Source organism: Meles meles, chromosome 8, assembly GCF_922984935.1.
Source record: "Meles meles chromosome 8, mMelMel3.1 paternal haplotype, whole genome shotgun sequence".
Lineage (NCBI taxonomy): Eukaryota > Metazoa > Chordata > Mammalia > Carnivora > Mustelidae > Meles > Meles meles.
In genome coordinates this window covers 58,943,261-58,958,253 of record NC_060073.1, presented here as the reverse complement: position 1 = coordinate 58,958,253, position 14,993 = coordinate 58,943,261, and the positions used below count along the sequence as shown (strand labels likewise).

Sequence of the window (14,993 nt, the reverse complement as noted above, 5' to 3'; positions counted from 1 at the left end):
ACTTTATTAACCTTGTTTCAAACTTTATTCCCAGGCTTCTTCAGCTTAATTAACTGCGAAGAATGAATTGTGTATAAGCAAAAACTGAAAAGAGCTGCAATGTCCAAGGGGCTTGGGCTTAAAAATATTAGAGATCTAGGGGTGCCTGGGTGGCTCAGTGGATTAAGCCACTGCCTTTGGCTCAGGTCGTGATCTCAGGGTCCTGGGATCGAGCCCCGCATTGGGCTCTCTGCTCTGCAGGGAGCCTGCTTCCTCCTCTCTCTCTGCCTGCCTCTCTGCCTACTTGTGATCTCTCTCTCTGTCAAATAAATAAATAAAATCTTTAAAAAAATATTAGAGATCTAGATTTTATCAGATCCATGAACAAAATTTTAAAAAGCAGTCATAATATAAAATAGCAGCTCCCAGTAACTTCTTCAACTTTTATCTCTTTCAGAAGTTGCCTCAATTCAGTTTGCTTCATTCTTGGAAGCTTCATCAAAATTCCCCACATGATCTGGAACTTCATCATCATCATCTGCTCCAGTAGCAAGTGGTGATTTTCCATGCAGAGATTGTTTGGGCAGAACTTCAGCCAGTCTTCTTAAACTGGTCAGCCTGTCTGCACCAAGTTGGTTTAAGATACTGGGTAGCATTTCTGTCAGCTGCTTTGTCTCATCATGGCCTGTGTTCATGACAGTGATGCCTGAACTTTGGGGTTGTTAAAGTGGATCACTGTTCCTTGGTTTGTGAACGTATTCATTTTTTCAATACCAAAGATATTGTTTACCCCTAACTTCTTTAAGGAGAACTGAAGTTTTTTTTTAATCATCTGCTGTGGCTGGTCTATGAACCACCTTCTTCTTTCGGCGAGCAGTTCCTTTTCCACCAATGCGCACTTGTGCTTGCAGTTTGGCGAGTTTCTCCTGGTTATGAGTTCCTTTCATCTTGTTGGAGCGGAAGTGGGACCGCATGGGGGACTAGGGTTGGTGCTTAGGGGGGTCTCTGGCGGACCAGCTGAGATTAGGGGCACACACGCGGGGACACAAGATAGCAGCTAGAGCATGCTTCCTACTTTTACTTTTATTGTCTTTTCTTTCCACTCAGAGTCCCCTTTAACATTTCTTGTAGGGCTGGTTTAGGGCTCATGAACTCCTTTAGCTTTTGTTTGTCTGCTGATCTCTTTACCTCATCTAGTCTGAATGATAGCCTTGCTGGATAGAATAGTCTTGGCTGCATTTTTTCCCCCTTTTGGCACTTTAACTCTATCATATCACTCCCTTCTGGCCTATAAAGTTTCTGCTGAAAAGTTTGCTGAGAGGCTAACGGGGTTCTCTTGTATATAACTATCTTTTATCTTGGTGCTTTTAAAATTCTCTCATCACCAAAGAAGCAGAAACTAGTAGGAGACAAATATGAAGACATTTATTGCAAGGAATTCACTTATGCAATTGTGGGGTTAGGCAAGGCAGCTCCTAAATTCACAAGACAGGGCATCAGAAACAGCAAGCTATAACTTTGGCAGGAGCTAAAGCTTCTGGGGGTAGATGGATCATCTTCAGTGAAGTTTTGTTTTTCAGCTTTTTTACTTAATTGTCCTGTATAAGTTGGGCAGGCCTAATAAAATCTCCTTAAAGTCACATAATCATGTACTTTAATAACATCTACAAAATGCCTTCACAGCAACATTTAGATTAATGATTAAAGAACTGGGGGCTTATGGCCTAGCCAAGCTGACATATCAAAAATCTATCCCACCTTCCATTTAGATTGATACACCTTTATGTATGTCAACTCCATTAACAAGATGTGTTTGGAAGAGCATGGTAGGGATAGCGGAGCACAGGAGCTGGATATGTGATGTGGTAATGTAAGGCATGCATCATTCAGCCTTTATTTTCAAAGGATGATTGTTTTTCTATAGGTGGTGTGGAGCCATTTATGATCTGATGTGTGTATGTTACAATAGTAATCCTAGATGTATACAAGAACAAGGATCGAATGGGATATGTCAAGGCCCAATGCATTTAGGAAGCTAGAGCTGGAGAGGAAACAAGACTTGGGTCACATAAGACAGCAGAAACAAATTTTGGTTGATCGAGGTGGTTTGAGCCAAACAGAAGTAGTTTGTTTCATGCAAGGAATCAGAAAGCAATCCTGTGCTAGGAATGCTGATGTTGAAGGTTGTTTGATGTAGATTTTCAGTGAACTCCCCTGCCAAAGTCAGCTTGCTGGTATCCTGACCCCTCTGCAGAGACAAAGTGGTTCAGAGTTCCTGGGGAAATGAGGCAGGGTCAGTGGCTGAGAAGGGCACCAAAAGGAGAGGTATTGGTGTCCAGAGAATGCCACCATAGGTCAGTGGATCCCTATCATCCCATCTCCAGAGGACAGAGGACAAGAGGAGCTGCATTTCTTCCTCCATCATTAAAACCAGTACTGAAGAAGGGCCGCAGAGGTCCAGCAAAGGCACATTCAGAGAAGGTATAGATGAGGGAGCCGTGGTCAGTGATGTTATAGAAGGAGACAATGCGGGCCTCATAGTCCAGAAAGATCCCAACTTGGCGTGGAGGGACCTGAAGGTGGAGGGGAGTCTGGAGGCAGGTGCCAGCCTCATATTTTTGATTGTTCCACAGCCAAATTGTCCAGAAGCCCGTCTCAGGCCTGAGCAAAAATTGCCCCTTCCTTTGCACAGAGTCTCTACAAACACCTAGGTCCCAGGCCTCCTTCCCTGTCACATCTACCTCCCAGTAAGCCTTTCCAGAGTCAAAGAACTGGGCACCTAGGACCATGGGATAACTGTCAAATCTGTCCTCATTTTCAGGCACTTCGTGCCGTCTGTCTCCGAGCCTCACTTGTCTCCGATCCTCTGAAAGGCTGAGCCACGGATTGGCTGTGTGCGGATCCAGAGTGATGTGTACTGCAGAGAGAGGACCACAGTCAGGCGGGGAGAGGGAGGGGAATCAGGAACCCTGGGCCTGCGGTGTGAGGTAAGGATGAGAGGTGAGCATGGCCTCACTACGGGAGGAAATACCCCTCAGCCTGACTTTAAAAGGAACTGCCTATCTGTCCCTGCCTCACCTACCCTGACCGGCTATCTCTCCCTGACCCTGGGACCCATTCTGCACCCTTAACAACCCCTGTGTTCCCCAGTCCCACTTTCCTGGTGCTCGCCTCACCTCCGCATGTCCTCAGCATCCTCTTCAACCCTGGCACGAGGCACACGCTCCTCAGGTCTGGGGAGGTGATGTCCAGCTCCTTCAGGTTCCAAGACTCACTCCTGGGCAAACAGTTATAGACTCTGTTTCCAACTCTTGCCTCACCCTCCTGAACACTGATACTATAACCTCACTTGTGGATAACACTTTGGTGCAAATTTACAAACACCTGTATTAGGATCCCTGGGGGTGGAAGGCAAAAAGTGGTAGGACTTAGTTCCTATCTAGGTGTTCCTGATTACATGGGCTCCTGAAGCTACTGCATAGTCTCTATCTCCTCTTCAAGCCTGAGGTCAGCAGGCAAGCACATTCTGTTTCATTTTACAGGTGAGGTATCTGCTGCAGATGCAATTACTTCCATAAGGAAGCTTCCATGTTGCTGGTCTCCCACCTGGCTCTTTCTGGGAGATGTGTAACTATCTACGTTCTTTTTAAAGAAAGAGTTCTAGGAGGCTGTGGACTTAGAACTTCACAGAATTTCCCAGTTTGTTGGGGTTTCACTTTGTAAAGCTCTTATAGTCCAGTTACTTTGGACAGCTCACTGAGATGTCCATTAATTAGCATCAGACCAGAAAATATTTTATGGAAGACTGGGTCTTTAAGAATAGGGAGGAGAATGGGGAAAACATCAGTGCATGTTTTTCTAACTTGAAAAACCTTTCCCACAGGTATATATGTGTATGCTTCCCCCCCCCCCCCCCTTACAAAGAAAACCTCCTCTTACCTTCCCAGGACATTTTTCACCTCCTGAGGACAAAAGAGATAGAGTATGAATTCTGGATCACTGGTTTATCATGGCGACCTCAAGACCTCAGTTCTGTGGGTAAGGAGATGCCCCCCCCCCCAGGCCCATGGGACTTTGCTCTGCCCTGTTCCTCTGGGCCAATACCTGAAATACTTACCACCAGCCTGGAGGAGAAAGGGTGTGGATGTTTGCAGGGTAACCAGGGTAATCAGCAAGGGTGTGACTTCTAGGGAGGGGAAGGATGACCAGTTTAAGGACTGTGATTCAGAAGATAAATTGGAAAGCCCAGATTTGTGGGTAGAGGAGTGGGAGGAGAGTGGAAAGGAACAAGTAGCCCAGCCTGGCCGAAGCCCAGAGGCAGTCACAGGGAGAGAATGGCCAAGTCAGGGTGCTCCATCTCATTTGCAGGCTTGTGTTGTCTGGGAAGGAAGGGCTTTTATGCTGGAGTTAATGCTACTTTCTCATGTATGTGAAATTGAATCATTTGAGAATATGCTGTTGCAGGCCTTGGGAGCCTTCACTGGGAACTGGCACCCTCCTAGGCCCAGTCAAAAGCATGGTTCAGTATTGGGAAGAAGCAGCTTTAGAGTGGAAGAGGGCCTGCCAAATCAGGCCAATCCAGTCAGCCTTTTTGCACAAACAAAAACAAAGGATGACTTCACGACCACATCTGACAGACACCTTGAAAAAGTTTGGGAAGAGGAAAACTGTAGGAGGTCAGAGCAGAAGGGTCTTTTGAGACTCTGGTCTCTCATAACAAGGTAAACATATTAGGGGATGAGAGAACATACATGGATGAGGGTTTTTTTTTTTTAAACAGTTATATGTTTATTTTAATTTTAGCTGTGGCTCTTACTATTTGGGTTAAAGTGGTTAAGTTATTTAGCTGTAGTCTCTGAATTTCTCAACCTCTCTGCTCTTCTGTTTTCTCATCTACGAAATGGAGATAACAATATCCACCTCACTGCATTGTTGTGACAGAATGAATACACTGAGGTGTGTCCTATGTGCTATTTAAGAAATGGCCATTGTGGACATGAAAACAGAAAAAAAAATCAGTAACATATCAACACATAATTTTGTGACTACTATTGCTTAGGACAAATTTCCTTTTATGCTGAATTTCTTCTGATGAAAGAATGAGACCATATTAAGAAAACCCAATGCTAACAGGATTTGGGTAGTTCACAGAAGTGGCAGGAAGTATGAATGATATATCGTGGCTAAAATCTGGGGAATCTTTGTTATTCAGTCCACTCCCTCCCTCTTGCTTCACAAGTGGAGAAAGCAGGTCTTGGAAAAGAAAAGCACTTGCCCTAGAATTATGGAGAGAACTGATGGCAGGGCTGGGGCTGGGCTACTGTCTCTTAATTTCTAGTGCCATGTTCTCAGTTATGTCTATGAGAACTTTACCATGGCCAAACCATCATGTAGAAGCTTTTGTGGTTTCTCTCATTTAATCCTCACAAAAATCCTTTGAGATGTGTAATATTATAATATCCACTTAACATAGGAGAAACCTGACACTCTGAAAGGTTAAGGAATTTTCTCAGGATCGTGAACCTGGTATGTGTCAGAGCAGGCTCTAATGGGGATGCCTGCTTTTTTTAATTGCTGCAAGGAAAATTCCCTCCTAAGTTGGCACCTTTCCATGGCTTGAATGCAGACCACTCATGGGTCTGAATTCTGGTTAGTCCAGACACCGGGTTTCCATTTGCTGATGCTAGAGCTCCCTGAGGCTGCCCTGAGGCTGAGCCTCAGGGAGAGGGCCGGCTCACCTGCAGCAGCTCCAAGGCTGAACCTCTGCTCCTCCTCTCCAGCTCCATCACCAGCTCCTGCAGGGCTTGGCTCTTCTGGGCCAGCATGGCTTCAACCTCCCCTAGGATTCTCAGCTGTTCCCTCTCCTCCATGTCTAGCCTCTGCAGTTGCCGCTGCTCCTCTGTAGCCAGGAAGTTTTTCTGCTGCACAAACTCTGCGTGAATTCTCAGTTTGTGTGTTTCAACCTGATTCTTTAGTGTCAGCGGAAAGAAAGAGAAGGTTCAGGAATGAAGGTGTTTATATCTATTTCTATTCCCTGTAGACTCATCACTGTGGGTCTGAGAACATACATATGTACACACTATTTTGCTGGGGAGGTACGAGGGTGAGGCTTCTGGGCTAAGAGAGAGATGGGATTATGGGGCAGGGGCTCACTGTAGCAGCTCTACAACCATAGCTGCATGGGCCCATGGTATCAGACTTTCTACAGCCTCTTCCAAAACCCAGTCAGCACCCAACTGTGCTGCTCTGTCTTCATATCTCCATGAGTTCCTGAGACTGTAACACCTGTCCCCACCGCCAACAACCTCCCAAACAGCCTTACAACACTGTTCCTCAGTCCTGAGGAAAGAGAGTCCTTGGGATAATCTTTGCTATCTCCTATTAATGACTGAAGGTCACCTGATGACGCAGGATGACTCCTTTTGTCACCACAGCCTGACTTACCCTTCTCCAATCCCAAATGTTTCCTTTCTGGGCTCTATTGGTCATGAGTTCCCTCCATTCCTCTACTCCCTGACCAACCCCCCCCCTCCGCTAGTTTCTCTCCCCCCCACCCCGTCCCACTTACAGAGGCAGAACAAGCTTTAGTTCTCCATTCTACTTTGGACCAGTGATCTGGACAAGGTCAAGCACCTACCCATCACATTGGTTTTACTATGTTTTTGCCTTGGTCGTTCCTGTAAGTCTGTTACTCACAGCCCTTGTCATTTCCTAACAGGTGTAGCCATTGATGATCTCTATATTTCTATTGGGGGACCTCCGTCCCAGACACCAAGGCAGGCATGCTATCATGTTTTAAGACTAGGCTCAAGGATTGGGAATTTAAGGTATGGCTTGTTCCTCTTGGCACCTTCTCCTAAGACTCTTGATTTTTTTGATTGGGAACCCTCTCCTTTTTATTCTCTATCAGGAGATCTAGAGGAAAGCTGATTCTTTGAGAGTGAGATATACTATCACTCCACATATGGGCATAGCTATGGTTAGGGCTTGAGACTAGGACCCTGGACTCTGCCCTGGCTTCTGATCAGAGATGCCCTTTGGGATGTGACACTTGCCTTCCATGCTGTTCTCTTTGTTGCAATATTCACTTCCATCTCCTCGGCCAACTCCTGTCCTTTTCTCAGTTTCCCTAATGCCACTTGAAGCTTCTCCTGCAGAGAAAGATAGGTTAGCACCCAACTAGACCAAGAAGTGGGGTGGAGTGGCATGAAGATGACCATGCTGGTACTTTGAAAAACCTGAGTGCAGAGAAAGAGGGAAGACTACAGTCTGACTGGGATAGGAATTCTGTGGGAAAGAAGACTGTGGGAAAAGCCTGATGTTTCTTAAAAAATGCATCCAAGAAGATGGCAGAGGGATAGGAGAACCTATTTCAGCTGGTCCCCTGAATTGAGCTAGATATCTACCAGAGCACCCTGAACACCTGTGAAATAAGCCCGAGTTGTAAGATTATACACTTCTGGATCTCTACAGGGGCAGAGGACCATCAGTGGAGAAGTACAAAGTTGTTGAGAGTGCACGGACTGATATCAGAGGATAAACAGAAGGGGGAGGGAGGTACCAGTAGTGACCCATTGGAAAGGAATACCCCAGTGCGAAAGTACCCTGCGCTTCCAGACCAACAATAGCTTGGAGACTGGTGGCTGTGAGTTGGGAAGGGACTGATAACATTCAAACAGAACAAAGGGAATTAAGGGACAACTGATGGGACCTGCAAGGATGAAGACCCAGTGTGGACTCACGTCAGCAGTCCCTGGGGCTGGCAGCTGCCGCTGCTACCACAACCATCACTCCCTCTGACATGGTTGAGAGGACCCGGCACAGACTTGAGTTAGTGGTCCTAGAACGGCAGCTGCTGGGACTGGGCTCACCCAGACCAGTATCACTAGCAGTTTTGGTGGCATGGGAGTGCAGAGACAAGCGGGGGCCTTGGGACACCTCACTGAGATGGTAGCTGGGGGTATGCACTGCTTGTGGAATGCTGTGGTGTTGAAGGGAGTTTGCAGAGGGGGAGTCTGTACGTTCTGGACCATTCAGAGGGGAGAAGACTGTGGCTTCTCTATGAGGCAGAGGTCTGGGAGGTGGACAGTTTACTTTGCTCTGACTCCCTGCAAATCAATCAATGTGATACAATACATTAATAAAAGAAAGAACAAGAACCATATGATACTCTCAATAGATGCTAAAAAGGCATTTGACAAAGTACAACATCCTTTCTTGATCAAAACTCTTCATAGTGTAGGGATAGAGCATACATACCTCAATATCATAAAAGCCATCTATGAAGAACCCACAGCGAATATCACTCTCAATGGGGAAAACTGAGAGCTTTTCCTCTAAGGTCAGGAACACCGCAGGGCGTCCACTACCACCACTGCTATTCGACATAGTACCTGAAGTCCTAGCCTCAGCAATCAGACAACAAAAAGAAATAAAAGGCATCCAGATTGGCAAAGAAGTCATCAAACTCTCACTCTTTGCAGATGATATGATACTTTATGTGGAAAACCCAAAAGACTCCACCCCAAAACTGCTAGAAGTTATACAGGAATTCAGTAAAGTATCAGGATATAAAATGCACAGAAATCAGGTGCATTTCTATACACCAACAGCAAGACAGAAGAAAGAAAAATTAAGGAGTGGATTCCATTTAGAAATACACCGAAAACCATAAGATACCTAGGAATAAGCCTAACCAAAAAGGGAAAGAAACTGTACTCAGAAAACTATAAAGTACTCATGAAAGAAATTGAGGAAGACACAAAGAAATGGAAAATCATTCCATGCTCATGGATTGGAGGAACAAATCTTGTGAAAATGTCTATGCTACCTAAAGCATTCTACACATTTAAAGCAATCCCTATCAAAACACCATCAGTTTTTTTCAAAGAAATGGAACAAATAATTCTAAAACATATATGGAACCAGAAAAGACTCCGAATAGCCAGAGGAATGTTGAAAAAGAAAACCAAAGTCAGTGGCATCACAATTACAGACCTCAAGCTCTATTACAAAGCTGCAATCATCAAGATAGTATAGTATTGGCAGAAAAACAGACACATAGATCAGTGGAACAGACTAGAGAACCCAGAAATGGATCCTCAACTCTATGGTCAACTCAACTTCAGCAAAGTAGGAAAGAATGCCCAATGGAAAAAAGACAGTCTCTTCAACAAATGCTGTTGGGAAAATTGGACAGCCACATCCAGAAGAATGAAACTGAACCATTTCCTTACACTACACACAATAATAGATTAAAAATGGATGAAAGACCTCAATGTAAGACAGGAATCCACCCAAATCCTTGAGAACACAGGCATCAACCTCTTCCACCACAGCTGCAGCAACTTCTTCCTAGAAACATCGCCAAAGGCAAGGGAAGCAAGGGCAAAAATGAACTATTGGGACTTCATCAAGATCAAAAGGTTTTGCATAGCAAAGGAAACAGTCAACAAAACCAAAAGACAACTGACAGAATGGGAGAAGATATTTGCAAATGACATATCAGATAAAGGGCTAGTATCAAAATCTAGAAAGCACTTATCAAACTCAACACCCAAAGAACAAATAATCCAATCAAGAAATGGGCAAAAGACATGAACAGACATTTCTACAAAGCAGACATCCAAATGGCCAACAGACACAGGAAAAAGTGCTCAGTATCACTCAGCATCAGGGAAATACAAGTCAAAAGCACAGTGAGATACCACCTCACACCAATCAGAATGGCTAAAATTAACAGGTCAGGAAGCAACAGATGTTGGCAAGGATGTGGAGAAAGGGGAACCCTCCTACACTGTTGGTGGGAATTCAAGCTGCTGCCCACCCTGGAAAACAGTATGGAGATTCCTTAAAAAGTTGAAAACAGAACTACCCTATGACCTAGCAATTGCACTTCTGGTTATTTACTCTAAAGATACAAATGTAGTGATCCAAAGGGGCATGTGCACCCGAATGTTTATAGCAGCAATGTCCATAATAGCCAAACTATGGAAAAAGCCTAGATGTCTATCAACAGATGAATGGATAAAGAAGATGCGAGATATATATATTCCATTGTGTGTGTGTGTGTGTGTGTGTGTGTATACACACATATGTATGTGTATATAACATACACACACACACACAATGGGATACATAAAAAAAACCTAAATATTGCCATTCGCAATGATGTGGAAGGATCTAGAGGGTATTATGCTAAGTGAAATAAGTCAATCAGAGAAAGATAATTATCATATCTCTCTTACATGAAGAATTTGAGGGGCAGGGCAGGGGTCATGGGGTGTAGGGAGGGGAAAAACAAAACAAGATGGGATTGGGAGGGAGACAAACCATAAGAGACTCTTAATCTCAGGAAACAAACTGAGGGTTGCTGGTGGGGGTGGTTGGGTTATGGGCATTGGGGTGGGTATGTGCTATGATGAGTGCTGTGAAATGTATAAGCCTGATAATTCAGAGACCCATGCCCCTGGGGCAAATAATACATTACATGTTAATGAAAAGATTAAAAAATAAAAAAAATATCAGAAAACAAAACAAAATAGAAAAAAACAAAACCTCCCAAAAAACTAGAATCCAGGTCCTAATGAATTCTCTGGGGAATTCCATCAAACATTCAAAGAAGAAATAATACCTATTCTCCTGAAGCTGTTTCAAGAAATAGAAACAGAAGGAAAACTTCCAGATTCTTTCTATGAAGCCAGCATTACCCTGATCCCCAAACCAGGCAAAGACATTATCAAAAAGAATTTCAGACCAATATCCCTAATGAACGTGGATGCCAAGATTCTCAACAAGATCCTAGCTAATTGGGAAAGAAGTCAAACTCTCTGTCTTTGCAGGTGACAGGATACTTTATGTGGAGAACCCAAAAGACTCCACCCCCAAACTACTAGAACTCATACGGCAATTTAGTAATGTGGCAGGATAGAAAATCAATGCTCAGAAATCAGTTTCTTATACACTAAAAGTGAAACTGGAGAAAGGGAAATTAGAGAAATGATTACATTTACAATAGCACTGAAAAACATATGATACCTTGGAATAAACCTAACCTAAGAGGTACAGGATCTATACTTGAAAACTACAGAATACTCATGGAAGACTGAAGAAGATACAAAAAGATGGAAAAACATTCCATGCTCATGGATCTGAAGAATAAACAATGTTAAAATTTCTATACTGCCCAGAGAAATCTATACTTTCAACGCCATCCTGGTCAAAATACCATCAGTATTTTCCAAAGTGCTAGAACAACCCACCACAAAATTTGTACGGAACCAGAAAAGACCCTGAAGCACCAAGGAAATGTTGAAAAAGAAAAACAAAGCTGGGGGCATCACATTGCCTGATTTCAAGCTTTATTACAAAGCTGTGATCACTAAGACAGCATGGTATTGGCACAAAAACAGACACACAGACCAATGGAACAGAGTAGAGAGCCCAGATATGGACCCTGAACTCTGTGGTCAACTAATCTGCGACAAATCAGGAAAAAATATCCAGTGGAAAAAAGTCTATTCAATAAATGGTGCCAGGAAAATTGGACAGCTATATATAGAAGAATAAACTGGACCATTCTCTTAAACGATACAGAAAGATAAACGCAAAATGGATGAAAGATCTCAGTGTGAGACAGGAATCCATCAAAATCCTAGAGGAGAACATAAGCAGTAACTTCTTCAACATTGGCCACAGCAACTTCTTTCAAGACACGACTCCAAAGGCAAAGGGAAAAAAGTGAAAATGAACTTTTGGGACTTCATCAAGATAAAAAAGCTTCTGCACAGCAAATGAAAGAGTCAACAAAACAGAGGCAACCCATGGAAGGGGAGAAGATATTTGCAAATGATACTATAGACCAAGGGCTCATATCCAAGTTTTATAAAGAACTTCTCCAACTCAAAACCCAAAAAACAGATAATCAACTCAAAAAGTGGGCAGAAGACATGAACAGACACTTCTCTTTGAGGATATACAAATGGCTAACAGACACATGAAAAAGTGTTCATTATCATTAGCCATCAGGGAAAGTCAAATCAAAACCACATTGAGATACCACCTTATACCAGTTAGAATGGCAAAAATTAACAAGGCAAGAAACAACAAATGTTGGAGAGGATGTGGAGAAAGGGGAACCCTCTTACTCTGTTGGTAGGAATGCAAGTTGGTACAGCTGCTTTGGAAAACAGTGTGGATGTTCCTCAAAAAATTAAAAATAAGAGATATCCTATGACCCAGCAATTGCACTACTGGGTATTTACCCCAATGATACAGATTAGTGAAAAGAAGGGCCATATGCATCCCAATGTTCATAGCAGCAATGTCCACAATAGCCAACCTGTGGAAAGAACCGAGATGCCCTTCTACAGACAAATGGATAAAGAAGATGTGGTCCATATACATAATGAAATATTACCCATCAGAAAGGATGAATACCCAACTTTTGCATCAATATGAATGGGACTGGAGAGGATTACGCTAAGTGAAAAAAGTCAAGCAGAGAAACTCAATTATATGGTTTCATTTACTTGTGGAACATAAGGAATAGTATGGAGGTCATTAGGAGTAGGAAAGGAAAAGTGAAGGGGGGAATTGGAGGAGGAGACGAACCATGAAACTGTGGACTCCAAGTAACAAACTGAGGGTTTTAGAGGGGAGGGAGGTGAGGGAATGGGTTGGCCTGGTGATGGGTGTTAATGGGGGGTACGTATTGCATGGAGGATTGCATGTTATATGCAGACAATGAATCTTGGAACACTACATCAAAAACTAACGATGTACTGTATGGTGACTAACGTAACATAATAAAAAAAAAAAATGAAACCAAACTGTTGTTGGGCTGCAGGGGTGGGGCATTACTCATTCCTAATTAACCAGGAGGCCACAGGAAATGTGATCCTTGCAGCATTTTCCCCAAGTATATTCCCTGCTCCTAGGGAATGAGAAAGTTGTGCTGAGCTTGCAGTTCTCTGCTTACATTAGATACAGAAGGTAGGAGACCCCCTACCTTTCCCCAACCCCTCCACTTCCACAGGCGATGCTGCCCGCCCACCACTGGGGAACAAAGAACTCCAGGGACCCGTATCCCTTTTACCTGCTCATGCCTCTATGCTAGGGCCTCACCTGGTATTCCCGAGCAGCATCTTCAATAGGGACCATGTGGTGGTTACGGTGACTCTGGGACTGGGAACACACCCAGCAAAGGGTCTTCCCATCTTCCTCACAGAACAGGTGCAGTTTCTCTCCATGCACCTTACACCGGTCCCCCTGTGTGTCCTCCTTGGCACTCTGGGCCATTTGTTTGAGGTTTTCCACCATGTTAGCCAGTGGCCAGTTGGGTCGGAGGTTTTGGAGCAAGAAGTTGTGCTTACACACAGGACAGGCACCGCCCCCATCTTTCCCGACTTCAGAGATGCATTCATGGCAGAAGTTGTGGCCACAGTCAATGCTCATAGGCTCTACCATGGGATCCAGGCAGATAGGGCACGTAACCTCCTCCCACATCATTGCCAAGGGTGCTGCTGAGGCCATTGGGCTAATGTTCTTAGTAAGAAGCAATGCAGAGATCCTGGGGGTAGCCTGGTGGGGTGAGGAGAAAAGGAAATGAGAAGATCATAAGCGTTGTGTGAGAAAAAACAGTCCAAAGGAAAACACGAGAATGAATTTAGTGGAAGGGGTGAGAATAAGACCAGAACAGTAATTTAAATTATAAGAACTTCTCTAGTCTCATCCACTTATCTAGTCAGACAGAAGGGGAAACTGAGCCACCTCAAAGAGACTGGGAATGTTATTGAGAACTTCAGAGATAAAGCTGTTTACAACTCTATTTTCCTCATGGCCATCCTTGCTTCATCCTGCCTTCCCAGGTTTTTCCTATCCATTCCCTCCCCTCCCTGGTCACCAGTCCTCTGCTTAGTATCTCATCATCATGATGGGGCCATTCACTACTCGCACCTTCCCTGTGCCAGAGAAGGTGCTGTGTGCTCTGCAAACATCACTAATCTTCACAATAATGGCAAGATTATATATATCTGTGATTATGTACATAATATATTATATATGTCTATCTGTATGTATCTATACCTGTAGATATGCATGTGTGGATATGTTTGTGTTTCTATACACACACAAACTTGTAGACCAGCGCGCTTCTTTGGGGGAACCTGGTAGCTCTCTCCATTGCCTCTGGGGCATGGACTCTTAAGTTTCTAACACCGGTAACCATCCTACCCCTCTCACCCTCAGAGGGTAACTGTCGACAGGGGTCCCTGGGCCATGATCCAGGCTAGGTTGCTGCCCCATTCTCCCGCTCTAGGTGGTCAGACGGCAGCAGCAAGGCGGCCCTCAACCCCTCCTCCTTCCCGGTGGCGTGGAAGTCACTTTCAGAGCCAGGCGCCCTCGGGCAGGGGCTGGGGTGTGGCCCGGGCTGGGGCTCGGGGTGCTCCATTGGGACTGCAGGCTCTAAGGGGTGAGCAGTGGATGGAAGAGGCCCTCTGGATCTGGGGCAGGGGAGAGAGGTCCCCCTCTCTCTGGGCCACTAGGGTCGGGGAGAGTCACTTACCTTTTCAGGGTACTCACCAGCTGGCGCCAGTTGCCTATTTCACTTTCGATTTCCTGTCAGAGGCAAGTCTGGAAGGGAGGCGGGCGGAGGGGCGGAGAGTGGGAGGAGAGCTTGACAAGCCAGCTGGGGCGGAGCTAAGGCGCAGCAGGTGGCGGAAGCCGAGGCTGGCTCTAGTGACAGCTCCTTAGCAATTCGTCCTTGCTTCCCACTCAGTATCTAATAAGAGAAAATATCGCATCTTATATGGAGGAGTCATGCTGCCTCCTTTGACACTGGTCACCATCACTCCACACCTACGTGCTGTGCTGTGCCCACTTACGGGAGCTGCTCTTAGGGAGGTTTGGATGGCGACAACAGCGCCTGGAGGTCTCTCTTACATGCCACCCTCAGCTTCCTACTTCCAGAAACAAGTCCATTTGAGGAAGGACTCGATATTCTTTCATTCATTCAT

At 44.7% G+C, this 14,993-nt stretch overlaps 1 protein-coding gene across 1 annotated transcript; it reads right to left on the bottom strand.

The window, feature by feature from the left end:
- Positions 1 to 307: 307 nt before the first annotated feature.
- Positions 308 to 14,606, bottom strand: TRIM21 (tripartite motif containing 21). The gene is made up of 7 exons (XM_046016031.1): positions 14,543 to 14,606; positions 13,105 to 13,560; positions 7,035 to 7,130; positions 5,718 to 5,948; positions 3,919 to 3,941; positions 3,156 to 3,256; positions 308 to 2,896 (listed from the first exon to the last, which is right to left on the bottom strand). The coding sequence occupies exons 2-7, from the start codon at positions 13,510 to 13,512 to the stop codon at positions 2,349 to 2,351; spliced, it is 1,407 nt and encodes a 468-aa protein (XP_045871987.1). The 5' UTR covers positions 13,513 to 13,560; positions 14,543 to 14,606; the 3' UTR covers positions 308 to 2,348.
- Positions 14,607 to 14,993: the final 387 nt, after the last annotated feature.

Excerpts from the sequence above, each read along its gene's own strand:
- TRIM21 (XM_046016031.1), bottom strand. The coding sequence starts at position 13,512 with ATGGCCTCAGCAGCACCCTTGGCAATGATGTGGGAGGAGGTTACGTGC. Across the intron at positions 7,131-13,104 it reads ATGCTGCTCGGGAATACCAG|GAGAAGCTTCAAGTGGCATT; the intron begins GTGAGGCCCTAG and ends CTTTCTCTGCAG. Across the intron at positions 3,257-3,918 it reads GTGAAAAATGTCCTGGGAAG|GAGTGAGTCTTGGAACCTGA; the intron begins GTAAGAGGAGGT and ends CTGTTTGCCCAG.